Raw genomic sequence first — 15,565 nt, 5'->3', positions numbered from 1 at the left:
AAACAGTATTACAATATATCATACAAACAGAACAATTTGACAGATAGTACTGGTTCTAATCAACCACCCTAATACTCATTCTTATGTACGGGAATAATCTCTGAGCTCTTTACTTTAGATAGTTCTCTGTAAGACAGCAACATTTATTTCCGAGAATCATCCGGTTTTCCCACAATGTTTCTACAACTTATTTGTATATCTAAAATAATATAAGAAGACATCTGGGGGAAAGACAGTTGATTTATTTTCTCTCTGCTGGGCAAAGCAACTGGGTGTGTTGAGAGAGACAGTTAGGTCTGAACGTTTGATAATTAGAAATGAGTAGAAGTTAGTGCCATCTGCTGGGCTGGAAAGGTCACAGCTTGTGAACTGCAGGAGAAGCACTCGTGTGTTCTGGAAGCATCCAAGAATGAATACTTACAGCGAAAAAATGAAGTTTTGCAGTAAAAGCCAGGTCTTCTTTAAGACCTCCATTTTGTATAGCGATTCTTAACAATAACAAAGTTTTTACTAAATGTTCATGCGTTGCACCCAAATAGAGGGTGCCTTTTCAAAACCAGTGGTGTAGAGAGCAAAGAGTTGCTGTGTGAGAATCTTATGACATACTATTTTCAGGTGGCCACATATAAAATTTCTGGGTTTAGAATGATGACAGAATAACAGCAGGATGCAAAACAATTGACAAGGGAAATACTTCCATAATAGTCTTTCAAAAATGTTTTCTTAATGATCACCAGCCCTGAAGATTATGGTGTTAAAAATAAGTATGTGAGGTTTAGTTATTGATGATCATAAGACCATAAGATATAGAGGCAGAATTAGGCCATTTGGCCCATCGAGTCTGCTCTGCCATTTCATCATGTCTGATCCATATTCCCTCGCTGTCCCAATCTCCTGTCTTCTTTCCATCTCTCTTCGTGCCGATAGGCTGAAGGGCTTAATGCTCCTATGTCTTATGTTTTTATCCCCTGACTAATCATGAACCTAAAATATACCCAATGCCTTAAATACACCAAATGACTTGGCCTCCACAGCTGCCTATGGCAACGAATTCCACAGATTTAGCACCCTCTGGCTAAAGAAATTCCTCCTCATCTCCGTCCTAAAAGGATGTCCCTCTATTCTGAGGTTGTGTCCTCTGATCTTAGATCCACCCACCATGGGAAACATCCTCTACACATCAACCCTGTCGAGGCCTTTCAACATTCGGTTTTAATGAGATCACCCCTCATTCTTCTGAATTCTGGTGAGTACAGTCCCAGAGCCATCAAACATTCTTCGTATGACAAGCCTTTCAATCCCAGAATCATTTTTGTGAACCTCCTTTGAACCCTCTCCATCAAAAGTTGGAATATCCCATAATTGCACAATAATTTAGACTTCATAAATCAAACCAAAAGCGGTTACTGATTTCACTTGTGTTTGGCATTGAAATAGGTCAATTTACTTCGTCAATTTTCAAAATGACACCAATGTGACATTGCTTGAGGACGGGAGAGTGACTCCATCAAAAGCAGCCCTTATCAAACAGATTTGGCTTCAGGACCTGCTGGTGAGATTTCCTCTTGAAAATGACTAATAATCTACCACAGGGAATTGCGTATTGCTTAAAGTAGTGTGCTGACTAAAAATGAAATGGATAGAGAGGCAATCACGTGATGAAAACTCCATAAAGTGGCTTGACACAGCAAAAACACTGAGATATGGCAAGTTGTTTGAGTGAAATAACACTGCGGCTGTTAGGATTAAGTGTCCTTGGAGAACAGACATTTACCACTGATGTGCAGTATTGTAAAGACCATGTCAAGAAGTCAAGGGTTTGTCTTTTCACCCATATCCCAAACTGGCACTGAAGTGATTGGGAATTCAGAGTAACTGCCGGCAATTCGTTGCTTCAGAAATCTCAACGTACCAAAACAAAATTAAATTACCAGTTTAATTGCAGCTTTCCCTTGCATAGCTATTATAGAGGAAATTGTTTAACTATTCAAACAGGAATCTTTAAAAAATAATAATTCTGATTAACGGAAGTGGAATTTGTCTTTCCAGTAATAGCTTGTCCATTTTCCACCGCCCTTTAGAAATGCCTTTCACTCCATATTGGGAAAGTCATTTTGCAGAAATATTTTGATAGCATTAGTTGAGGCATTGCTTCAGATTATTTGGCTAACATTCTGAGTAAACAAATGCAGCAGAAATTCCAGTCTGACAAGAGTCAAATGAACTATAGTGAATTTATGGTAATATAAAATATTGGATATTATGACAAATGCACTTAGGATGGTTTGGTGGTGAAGAAACCAAGGCCTGTAAAGCATCTATCAGAATTGCTGGCAAGTCTGATTTTTTTTTCAAAAGATGAAATCAAGCAAGAATATCAAGTGAGAGAGGGAAAGAGACAGATGAAATGAGGGGAGCTGGGAATGGAGAGTCGGAAAGGATCAGATCACGAGTCTTCCCTTCTCACTTGCCTTTGGAAAGGTTATACACAGGTTATACACAGTTTGCCCAGATCTAATGACCACATGACCACAGATGGCACCTGAGTGAGGGTGGGAAGAGCTGATGCCTCCTCACTGAAGGGGAATTACTTGATGCAGTCTCCACTGTCTGCAGGGCAGCTCAGAAATTACGTGCTGAAGACCTCAGTCTCATCTGAACACTGCAGCGTAAATGTTCCTTTCAGATTACTCCTCAGGTTTCAAAAACAACAGCAAAGTGTTTATATAGTAACTCTCTACTGTGTTTCTCAGGAACATTATCAATCCAGTTATGGGGAGCACTTTCTTGCAGGTAAAGTACAAGCACAATGAGGCTGCTAGGTGTGCATAATGATATTACATGACATACAATGTTTGACTGATGTATCTTAGTTCTACCAGATACACTAGACCATTGAAGCATGCCTTAATTAAGGAAGGAATTTGTTTCACCTAAAGAGTTGAAATATACCTGGAAACCATCTGCTACCAAATATGTGTCCTTTAGGTTTCCATCAGAACTAGTGGCTGTTTCTGCCCTCCTCATCCACTCTGCACCAGCCCCACCTCCCTCAACCACTATGATGCTCTGGCCAACCCCTCCTTCCATTATTTGCCCAATTCTCCATATTGATCATCTGTTTGAATCCTCAATCACACGGCTCAGTCTCCATGCTTGTCCCCTGCCAGGATTCTCTCGCTGACACTTTATTTCTCCCTCTGAGCACATCCCCATGACCTTCTCTCCAAGATCCACTGTGCAACCACCTCCTCAACTTCCCACCCGACCATCCTTCACTTACCTCTGCAATCCTCTCGCCAATCCACATCCTCTGTGATCACTGCTGTTGGGAGATCTGAGGAAAGGGCATATTTCACCACTCTCAAATCTCTGGGCTTGTGCATGGGATGAATGTCTGTATGGACTCTGTCTGTACTTCTCACTGCCTCAGTAAAGCAGCCAGCATAATCAAAGTCCCCTGATCCGCAGTGTAGATTCGATGTCCATTCCAAAATAAATGCAAAGAATAGCATCCCAAAAGCTTTTGCTCTTTCATTTGTGTGGGGCTATGGACCAGAAATTCACCTCTATCTGATGCCTGCTTCATGATGCCATGCAAACCATCGTCTTAGCTGGTGGGTGCAAGTAGACCCAAGTTCAGTACAAAATGGTATGTCATTTCCCTCTTAATTCTATCAGAACTTCTCATTTCCAACAAACCTCTTGCCGATATTAGAGCTAATTGACCAGGATGAATGGGATCTGCTCACAGCTACAGTACTTAGACACCCTTGTGCCTCAGACTTTTGCACAGTATTATATGTTTCTTCCATTCGAGAACCAGGTCAACTCAACTTCAGTTATCTAGCTACAATGCACAGACAATACCTATCCATGAACTCATTCCACTGTTTCTACGAACTCATTTCTGAATGAGTATTGCATTTTAGAATAGGCAATACCTCTGTTTCACTCTATTGAGGTCAACCTCAATATGTTGTTGCTGTTGGTTTTTTGCTTGGGAGGGGTTTGGGAGTCAGAGGTATGACGTTTTAGTTGCCGTGTCTGGGTGGCGATCTGTTAGTTTTAGTGTGAGGGAGAGGTTAGGGGGTTTGGGGTTTCAAATTTTGTTTCTTTTTCTTTTTCATGTGGGAGGGGGGCTTCAACAACTTGCATGGTTTTTCTGCATTTTATGGCTATCTAGAGAAGGCGAATCTCAGAGTTGTACTCCGCATACATACTTTGATAATAAAATGAACCTTTGAACCTTGCCTCAGTGCAAATTTTAGTCACTGTTCAGCTTCTGTCTTTCGGACACTATCCTGAGGTGTCTCATATTATGATCATGATTATATTAGGTATCAAGTATATGAGAAGGAATTCGTTCTGAAGGACAATGGAGCATATTTGAGGCTGCAAGCAAAGGACAACAAGTTAGAGGTCTAGGAAGAATCCTGAAAGAACCTGAATAGATAGAAGTGGCTACATAAAAGGAAAATATTGTGTGGAAAAATGCTGGCATTCTGACAAGTCTTTGTACATATCAGACATAGAATCAGGCTGAAAGTAAACTTATATCTATAAATAAGCTACCAAAAAGGGGTTTAAAATGATAAACAAGGTGGTTTTTTATCTCACTCTGAGAGTTTACAGTTCCGACATCAATCATGGGATGTCTTCTGAAAGTTTGTATTGAAGTGCAGATTAAGTCAAGAAGCTTTGTAAGCAAGTTAAAGCATACAAACAACTCCAAATATAGCCTTTGGAATGTTTGGGAGTAAGTGAAAGTTTTTTTGAAGCTACTGTTGCAATTCAAGGACTACTGAAAATATTTTTAATGTTTAGTTTGATTAAAGGAAAGGGAAGAGTAAGAGGAAGGCTGGAACAAAGTTGTGCAAATAAGCTTGTTAGCAGTTAGCGTCAGTCAGTTGCATACCTTGCAGACCGTTTCTGATCACTTACCTTCCAGAAACAACAACTAAATTTAAGTTTTTTTCTCAAAAGAAAATCAGAATCAACAATACCATTGTTACAGTCAATGCCACATTTAAGAGAATTAACTGTAACTAATTTAGGTGGTGTTGATTAGGATTTAGAATGAGTCTGCTCCATCAGCCAAAAGCAAACTTTCCTGGTGGCCAGTCATTTTAATTCCTATCCTGATTCCCATTCTGACGTATTGGTCCATGGCCGCCTCTTCTGCCGCAATGGAACCACCCTTAAGCTAAAGGAGCATCAACTCGTATTGTCTAGGTAGCCTCCAACCTGATGGCAGAAATATCAATTTCTCCTTCCCATAGAAATCTATAGGAAACCAAAGAATGCTGGGAAATCCAATTTGGCGCTGGGAGAATGTGCAAACTCTACACAGTTAACACCAGAGATCAGTATTGAATCTGGACGACCGGAGCTGCACAGCAGACACACCAACTGTGCTGCCAAGCGATGGTCCAGGAACTTGTGATGTACAAGAGATACCCCAGGAATAGCACATAACAAGTTACTGGGTTATTTGTCCTATCCCATTATAGTGGAAACTCTGCTACACTTGCATAACAATTTGCAGTTAAACTTGCCGTAGATAGTTAGGATTGCTATTTAATAGTATGAAGAAGATCTTATTCCGTTACTGCCTTTTAACATCTCCACCCTGGAAAGGGAACACTGAAACTGCCTTGTCCCAATGTACATCTGAAACAAGCCCCTTTCTGAAGAGTAAGTAATTAAGTTGGAAAGATGAAAAAAGAACACTGAATAATAGAATGATGGACTAGTTACTCTTACATGGAATACTTAGATAGTTTTAACTTGTAAGATTATCATCTTTGCCTATCTTGCAGCAAATGGATTTGCAGATTCCCTTACCTTTTACCGTCACTTTAGCCGAGCAAGATACCTTTCCAGATTTGTTCTCTGCTACACAAGTATAAACAGCGTCATCTTCTGGCAAAGCATCTTGTACAGATAATTTTGCTGTGCCACCTTCAAATGTGCTGTGCGCGTACTGGATGGGTTTGTCTGTGGATTAAGAAGAGAAATTTGAAACTGCACAGAAACTGAGCTGAAGAGGAACCATGTAGCTGTTTTATTAAAGAATCATACAACACTTCAAGCCCCATATTCCTTCAAATGCCATACAAAATCTGCTTCCATTACACCCAACTACAATTGCTCTTTAAATACATTCTTACAGATACTGTAGCCTGTTAAATTATTTGCAAACTGAATAAGCACTGTTGGAAAAATGAACAACATCTACCTCCTTAGGGACATATAAGAGACTCTTAGATAATTGGAGGGTTATTGGCTGTGCAGAACGGAAGGGTTAGACAGATGATCAAGTAGATTAACCACACAGTCAACCTGCGCAGCAACTTTGAGTGTCCTATGGACTCGGACCCCAGGATCCCTCTGATCCTCCATACTGCCAAGAGTCTGACCATCGATACTATATTCTGCCATCATATTTGACCTACCAAAATGAACCACCTCACAATTATCTGGGTTGAACTCCATCTGCCATTTCTCAGCCCAGTTTTGCATCCTATCGATGTCCTACTCTAAACTCTGACAGCCCTCTACACTATCCACAACACCTCCAACCTTTGTGTCATCAGCAAATTTACTAACACTTCCCTCCACTTCCTCATCCAGGTCATTTATAAATATCACAAAGAGAAGGGGTCCCAGAACAGATCCCTGAGGCACACCACTGGTCACTGGCCTCCATGCAGAATATGACCCGTCTACAACCACTCTTTGCCTTCTGTGGACAAGCCAGTTCTGGATCTACAAAGCCATGTCCCCTTGGATCCCATGCCTCCTTACTTTCTCAATAAGCCTTGCATGCGGTACCTTATCAAATGCCTTGTTAAAATCCACATACACTACATCTACTGCTCTACCTTCATCAATGTGTTTAGTCACATCCTCAAAAAAATTCAGTCAGGGTTATAAGGCATGACCTGCCTTTGATAAAGCTATGCTGACTATTCCTAATCATATCATGCCTCTCCAAATGTTCATAAATCCTGTCTCTCAGGATCTTCTCCATCATCTTACCAACCACCGAAGTAAGACTCACTGGCCTGTATTTTCCTGGGATATCTCTACTCCCTGTCTTGAATAAGGGAACAACATCCGCAACCCTCCAATCCTCCAGAATCTCTCCTGTTCCCATTGATGATGCAAAGATCATTGCCAGAGGCTCAGCAATCTCCTCCCTTGCTTCACACAGTAGCCTGGGGTATAACTCGTTTGGTTCCGGTGACTTATCCAACTTGATGCTTTCCAAAAGCTCCAGCACATCCTCTTCCTTAATATCTACATACTCAATCTTTGCAGTCTGCTGTAAGTCATTCCTACAATCGCCAAGGTCCTTTTCCGTAGTGAATACTGAAGTAAAGTATTCATTAAGTACCTCTGCTACCTCCTCTGGTTTCATACACACTTTTTAACTGTCACACTTGATTGGTCCTATTTTCTCACATCTTATCCTCTTGCTCTTCACATACTTCTAGAATGCCTTGGGGTTTTCTTTAAGCCTGCTCGCCAAGGTCTTCTCATGGCCCCTTCTGGCTCTCCTAATTTCATTCTTAAGCTCCTTCTTACTAGCCTTATAATTTTCTAGATCTCTATCATTGCCTAGATTTTTGAACCTTTCGTAAGCCTTTTTTTCCTTCTTGACTAGATTTTCAACTGCCACGGTTCCTGTACCACACCATCCTTTCCCTGTCTCATTAGAACGTACCTATGTAGAATGCCACACAAATATCCCCTAAACATTTACCACATTTCTGCTATATATTTCCCTGAGAACATCTGTTCCCAATTTATGCTTCCAAGTTCCTGCCTGATAGCCTCATATTTCCCCTTACTCCAATTAAATGGTTTCCTAACTTGTCTGTTCCTATCCCTTTCCAATGCTATGGTAAAGGAGATAGAATTGTAATCACTATCTCCAAAATGCTCTCCCATTGAGAGACCTGACACCTGACCAGGTTCATTTCCCAATATCAGATCAAGTACAGCCTTCCTCTTGTAGGCTTATCTACATACTGTGTCAGGAACCTTTCCTGAACACACCTAACAAACTCCACCCCATCTAAACCCCTCAATCTAGGGAGATGCCAATCGATATTTGGGAAATTAAAATCTCCCATCACGACAACCCTGTTATTTTTACACCTTTCCAGAATCTGTCTCCCTATCTGCTCCTCGATGTCCCTGTTTCTGTTGGGTGGTCTATAAAAAACACCCAGTTGAGTTATTGACCCCTTCCTGTTTCTAACTTCCACCCACAGAGACTCAGTTGACAATCCTTCCATGACTTCCTCCTTTTCTGCAGCCGTGACACTATCTCTGATCAGCAGCCATGCCCCCACCTCTTTTGCCTCCCTCCTTGTCCTTTCTGAAACATCTAAAGCCTGGCAGGAAGGTTTCTTGACTCAATATGTAGGTAAGCCTACAAGAGGAGAGGCTGTACTTGATCTGGTATTGGGAAATGAACCTAGGCAGGCGTCAGGTCTCTCAGTGGGAAGGCATTTTGGAGACAGCAATCACAATTCTATCTCCTTTACCAGCATTGGAGAGTGATAGGAACAGACAAGTTAGGAAAGCGTTTAAGTAGCCATTCCTGTCCCTGAGCCACCCAAGTCTCTCTAATGACCACAACATCATAGCTCCAAGTACTGATGCAGGCTTTAAGCTTATCTGCTTTGTTCATGATACTCCTTTTTAAAATAGACACATCTCAAGCCATCAGCCTGAGTGCATCCTTTCTCTATCACCTGCCTATCCTCCCTCTCACACTACCTACAAGCTTTCCCTATTTGTGAGCCAACTGCCCCTTTCTCCATCTCTTCAGTTTGGTTCCCACCCCCAGCAATTCTAGTTTAAACTCTCCCCAAACTCTCACCAGCCTTCTGGGTGATTCAAGCAATTATCCATTCATCTCTCAGATGCTGTCAGCCACTCTGCTTTCACCAATCTCTCAGACAGTATTTTCCAGCCATTCACCTTTCCCTGAGTTCTGGAACAATCTTTTACACCCTTACCCTAGATCTATATTCTAGTTTTATCAACCTCTGATCTGGGGAAATGTTTCTCACTGTCTATCATACCTGTACCACCTATTATTTTATATGCCTCAATCATGTCCTCTCTTAACCTCCTCCACTCAGGGAAGAGCAGGCCCAACTTCTCCCGTCTCACTGAAAAATGGAAACATTCTCTGTCAGGCCATATCCTGGTGAATAGCCCCTTCCCTCTCTACCGCACTATCACATCATTCCTACAGTGTGATGTCTGAACTGCCTGCAGTATTCCAGCTCAGGTCTGAATAATGTTTTACAAAGTTGGAGCATAATCTGCTTGTTCTTGTATTCAATGCCTTCACTCACGAAGGCCAAACTCCCCAGATGCCTTCTTAACCATGTTATTTACCTCCACTGCCACCTTCCAGGATCTTAAGCATGAAGATCCCTCTGCTCTTCCATATTACCTGGGACCCTACCCTTGTATGTTGTATGTCCTAGCCTCATTGATATTCTCAACATGCATCACCACATATTTATCTGAATATATCCTGTCTGTAATTTCTCAGCTTCCAGTGTGCTCGGACCCAGAGGCTTCTCTGGGTCCAAACAAGGATCTTATTGTTCGCCTGTTATGTTCTTTTTACGATCAAGTACTACAGGTCTACCCCACTACCGAGTTGCTCGATAGCACATGATGAGGAACTGTTCTGGTTTTGTCCTTGCAGAAACATGGCTCCAGGACAACATTTCATGCACCATCGATCTACAGCCCATGGCACTCAGAGACTTCAGCTACAGTTTTTTTTTGGCGACTGCATGTTTAATTACGTGAGTTTTTTTGTGCTGTGTGCGACTATTGGTACTGTTTTATACCTTGGCCCCAGAGGAACGCAGTTTTGTTTTATTTATTTAGAGGTCCAGAGCACAATAGGATCTTCCGGCCCTTCGTGCTGCACTGCCTGCAACCCCGATTTAACCCTAACCTATTCACGGGACAATTCGCAATGACCAATTAACCTACCTATTATGTATTGGGATGGTATTCATCTGTGGGGCCGAATGGCAATTAAACTTGAACCTGAACTTGTATTACCAACAAATCAATATCACCCTATAGCTTCAGTCCACAGTCAGCCTTTGTGTCCTCCAGGAACCGACAGATCACACCTCCTACATTCAATTTTAAATTATTCATGAACATTGCAATCAGCAAGGATCTCAGCACTGATTCCTTTGGGACACCACAAGTCATAGGCATCAAATTACAAAAACAACTCCTGCCATCAAGCCAATTTTGAATCAAATTTTCCTGCTTCCCATGAGCTTCAATGTTTTGGACTAATCTCCTCTGCGGGAAATTCCCATTATCCCTAATTACTTAACCACGTCAATAAATTGCCTCCAATTATATGTCCAGTACTCCCAATTTTGTTAGCTGTCCCTCCCATGGAACCATACGTGGTTTCTTCTGAACTTCCTTTCAGAGAGATGTCCATAATTATCTACTAACTTGCTAAATTATCCATTTGTGTTCCAACCCTTTTGAGACAAAGGCCAAAATTCTATTTGTCATTTTAATTAACCTTCTGACTTGTTTTAATTAACTTCTACACTTAGACCTCAACAGCCATTTAAGTCTCAATTGTGGGTGACGTTACCCCTCATGCCCTTCTCGAGACTCGTCAGATAAACAACGTCTCAATTATGTAAAGACTTGGTCTGTCTTTACTGGCGATCACTATTCAGAGATTCACATAGTCTCGGGTACTAATCCAAAAGTACGATTAGATTTTAAATACACTTTACATTATTTAAAACACCTAATTCTGTTGCCTTCCAGTTTGTGTGCAGCAGGTCAGATTACACTTATACACGTGAGAAAGCATCAGGCATTTGGTTTTCCTTTCATAGGGGCGACACAACACTTTACTGTACAGGTGACCCGGATTCAATTCCCATCACATGCTGTGAGGAGTTTGTACATTCTCCCCATGACAGTGTGGGTTTCCTCCGGGTGCTCCAGTTTCCTCCCACAGTCCAAAGACGTACCGGTTGGGAGGTTAATTGGTCATTGTAAATTGTCCCGTGCTTAGGCCAGGGTTAAATTGGTAGATTGCTGGGTGGCAAGGCTTGAAGGGCCGATTCCATGCTGTATCTCAATGAAACAAAAATAAAAATAAAATAAAATCCAGCCCAGGCCTACAAACATTCTGAGGACAAAGAACTGCTCTAGAGTTTTAAGTGCCTGCTCAGTTAACCAGATGCTTAGGACTCATCTCCAAAAATCTGTGTCTTAACAATGAACAGCCAAGGCTTTTGATAGTTTTCTACATCATTCTCTTTGATTCTTCGTTCCCCGTCTTGGTTTCCTTTGCCAGTGACCTGAGCTTCAATGGTTTTGGTGTCCCAACAGAAACTGAACTTTAATCCTTCCGTCTTTAAAATAGTTTAAAGCTCAAGCACTTAGCATTTACACAGCATCTATTCTGTATTCCTGTTTGTAGTTGAAAATGACCTGTAATGTCTGCCTGCACTGTAAGAGTTCGAGCATTCCTTCCAAGTCTCTGGACAACCAAAAACCTTACAAAGTAACTCCTTGTACTGAGTAGTGGAACCATCCAATTTACTTTTGGTGGTGCTTATTACTAAGAGAAGATATTCATGTGTGAACCTAAGGGAAATTTTCTTTATAGTGTCTCAGGCAAAAGAATTTATGGAACTTTAAAGCAGGTCAATGTTAAACAAATTTTCAAAAATATATTTAAAAGTAAATGTCATTTTAAATCTGGTTGATTGTGATCTATCCTTATTACATTGAACTTGTGGAAGTGGATTCATCTATAATTAACGCATACCCTGAAAAAACTCCTTTATTGCAATGGAGTGAAATCAAATTGCAGGGGTTAAATCAGTGTTAGATGAGCTTCACAGGGGCACAATTTACATATCGTGGTTTAACATAGAAGAGGCAGGTTTCTGAAGTAAATGAAACAGATGTATTTATAGCAACACACACCAAATACTGGAGGAACACGGCAAGTCAGGCAGCATCTATGGAAATAAATAGTCAATATTTTGGTATTTAAAATAGCATGAAGCATGAAGCCAAGATTTTGCTACACTGAAAGCAACAAAGGTGTCAATACGCAGCATTATTACTAGGTAACAGTGAACATCTGCTTAATGTGGAGATCCCAGAGATTTTGTCCATGAAACCTTGATCCTTTACAGGTTTGAAAGACTGACTAATGGAAATTGCACTTGAAGCCTCTGTCCTCTACTCAGTTCTGTCCTAACTGGAGAATGGTGCCTCCTAAGTCAGAATGCTGTTCTTTGACCTCAGTTCAGCGGTCAGTATGATCTTTCCTCAGATGATGGTGGGTAAACTGCCCTTGTTGGGTTTCAACACCTTTCTCGGGAACTAGATCTTGGACTTCATGATGGTGAGACCTCAGACACTCCGTGTTGGTGCCTTCACACCGAGCACTGGTGATCACCAGGGCTGCATACTCAGCCACAGCTGATACATGACTTTATTGCTAGACCCAGCTCTAAACAGATCATTAGGTTCGCAGATGACGCAAGTCATTGGCCTCATCAGCAACAGAGAAATGTCGCCATACAGAGGAAGTAGGGCATCTGTGGACTGGTGCAAACACAACAACTTGAACCTTAATGTGGACAAGACTAAAGAGATGATTGTGGACTTCAGGGAGGTTCAGGATGACCACTCCCGACTGCACATCAACAGCTCCTTCATGGAGCACCAGGTTACTTGGCGTGCACATCAGAGGTGACTGCTCCTGGTCCTCAGACCACCTCTTTAGTCAAGAAAGCACAGCAGCACCTCTGCCTCCTGAGGAGAGGCAAGCGAGGCTCCCGGCCCCTGGCCCCCACCTAACTACATCCTACTGCAGCACCGTCCAGAGTGTCCTGATCAGCTGTATCACCACCTGGAATGGGAATTGCAAGGCATCTGACCATAAGACTATGCAATGGATTGTGAGGACTGCGGACAGAATCATCGGGGTCTCTCTCTTCACCCCTGCCCCCCCAGTCCAGGACGGGCTTTCATAGAGCCCTCTGCATTGTCAAAGAACCCTCCCGTCCATGCCACAGTCGCTTTGACTTCCTATCATCCTATACAAACAAGGACCGCCTGGCTGGGTGACAGCTTCTTCCCCCAAGCTGTGAGACTTCTGAGCACCCTGCTACCACCCAGTACACATTATTTATAACAGTGCACGTAGTAATATACACCTATATATTTAGCTGTATATGCACTCCAAGTCAACTTGTACATCCCCAGAATAATTTTTATCTGTTAATACCATTGTGTCAATATTATTTTAGGTGCTGTATGTACTGTGTTGTGCACCTTGGTCCCAGTGGAACATGGTTTCGTTTAGCTGTATAATGTGTACAGTTGAATGATGATAAACTTGAACTTGAACATTAAGGAAGGCAGAACATTAGTGGCACAGGGGTGTGCTGCTGACACATAGCTCCAGCAACCCCGATTTGATTCAGATTGCCGGTCCTGTCTCTGAAGAGCTTGTATATTCTCCTTGTAACTGCATGCACCTCGCATCAGTGTTCTGGAGTTCTCCCACGATCTCAGCATATGGTGACTGTTTGATTAATTGATTATTATGAACTATCACTGGCTGATGGTACAATCAGTGGTGTGTTTGTGGGCATGAGAAAGGGATTCAGCAAAACAAAAAATTAATGGGAAGATAGAGGATTGGGAAGTTTTAAAAAACTTACAGAGCAACTGAAAAAACTATTAGAAGGGAAAAGGTGAATTATGAAAGTAAGCTAGCAAATAATATCAAAGTGGATAGTAAAAGTTTTTTCACGTATGTTAAAAATAAAAGAGAAATGAGAGCGGATATAGGACCCTGAGAAAATGAGGCAGGAGAAATAATAATGGGGAACAAGGAGATGGCTGATGATCTAAATGAGTATTTTGCATCAGTCTTCACTGTAGAAGACACTAGCAGTGTGCCTGATGTTGTAGCGTATGAAGGAAGAGAAGTGGGTGCAGTTACTTTTACAAGAGAGAAAGTGCTCAAAAAACTGAAGACCTAAAGGTACATAAGTCACTTGAACCAGAAGAACTGCACCCTAAGGTTCTGAAAGAGGTAGCGTTAGAGATTGTGGCGGCATTAGAAATGATCTTTCAAAAATCATTGGATTCTGGCATGGTGCCAGAGGACTGGAAAATTGCAAATGTCACTCCACTCTTTAAGAAAGGAGGAAGGTAGCAGGAAGGAAATTATAGAGCAGTTAGCCTGACCTCAGTGGTTGGGAAGATGTTAGAGTCAATTGTTAAGGATAAGGCGATGGAGTACTTGGTGACACAGGACAAGATAGTACAAAGTCAGCATGGTTTCCTTCAGGGAAAATCCTTCCTGATGAACCTGTTGGAATTCTTTGAGGAGATTACAAATAGGATAGATTAAGGAGATGTAGTGGATATTTGGACTTTCAGAAGGCCTTTGACAAGGTGCCACACATGAGGCTGCTTACCAAGTTAAGAGCCCATGGTATTACAGGAAAGTCACTTACATGGTTAGATCATTGGCTGATTGGTAGGATGCAATGAGTGGGAATAAATAAATAAAGGCATCCATTAGTCTTGCGAGACCATGGATCTGTGCCTGGAAAGTCTTCACTCTCCAGGGCGCAGGCCTGGGCAAGGTTGCATGGAAGACCAGCAGTTGCCCATGCTGCAAGTCTCCCCTCTCCACGACACCAATGTTGTCCAAGGGAAGGGCATTAGGACCCATACAGCTTGGCACCAGTGTTGTCGCAGAGCAATGTGTGATTAAGTGCCTTGCTCAAGGACACAACATGTTCCCTTGGCTGGGGCTCGAACTCACGACCTTCAGGTCACGTCCAATGCCTTAACCACTTGGCCACGTGCCCACCAGTGGGAATAAAAGGATCCTTTTCTGGTTGGCTGCCAGTGACTACTGGTGTTCCACAGGGGTCAGTGTTGGGACTGCTTCCTTTTATGCTGTAAATCAATGATTTAGATGATGGAATAGATGGCTTTGTTGCCAAGTTTGCAGATAATATGAAGATTGTTGGAGGGGCAGGTAGTGTTGAGGAAACAGGTAGGATGGTAGAAGGACTTAGACAGATTAGGAGAATGGGCAAGAAAGGGGCAAATGAAATACAATGTTGGAAAATGCATGGTCATGCACTTTGGTAGTAGAAATAAATGTGCACACTATTTTCTAAACGAGGAGAAAATCCAAAAAGCTGAGATGCAAAGGGATTTGGGAGTCTTTGTGCAGAACACCCTAAAGGTTAACTTGCAGGTCAAGTCGGAGGTGAGGAAAACCAATGCCACATTAGCATTCATTTCAAGAGGTCTAGAATAAAGAGCAAAAATGTGACGCTGAGGCTTTATAGGGCACTCATGAGGCCTCACCTTGAGTATTGTGAACAGTTTTGGGCTCCTCATCTTAGAAATGATGTGCTGACATTGGAGAGGGTCCAGATTAGGTTCACAAGGATGATTCCAGGAATGA

The 15,565-nt window shown here is 42.0% G+C and overlaps 1 protein-coding gene across 5 annotated transcripts in view; it reads right to left on the bottom strand.

Moving 5' to 3' along the window:
• LOC134348611 (myosin light chain kinase, smooth muscle-like) overlaps positions 1-15,565 on the bottom strand; it is a 365,048-nt gene that overhangs the window by 136,365 nt on the left and 213,118 nt on the right. For all 5 annotated transcript variants that reach the window (XM_063052250.1, XM_063052252.1, XM_063052248.1 and 2 more), the window contains exon 11: positions 5,848-6,000. In XM_063052250.1, coding sequence (XP_062908320.1) covers positions 5,848-6,000 — 153 coding nt within the window. The remainder of the gene's footprint in view (positions 1-5,847; positions 6,001-15,565) is intronic.

This window comes from Mobula hypostoma, chromosome 6, assembly GCF_963921235.1.
Source record: "Mobula hypostoma chromosome 6, sMobHyp1.1, whole genome shotgun sequence".
In the NCBI taxonomy this organism is placed as follows: domain Eukaryota; kingdom Metazoa; phylum Chordata; class Chondrichthyes; order Myliobatiformes; family Myliobatidae; genus Mobula; species Mobula hypostoma.
This window is presented reverse-complemented; position numbering and strand designations above follow the sequence as displayed.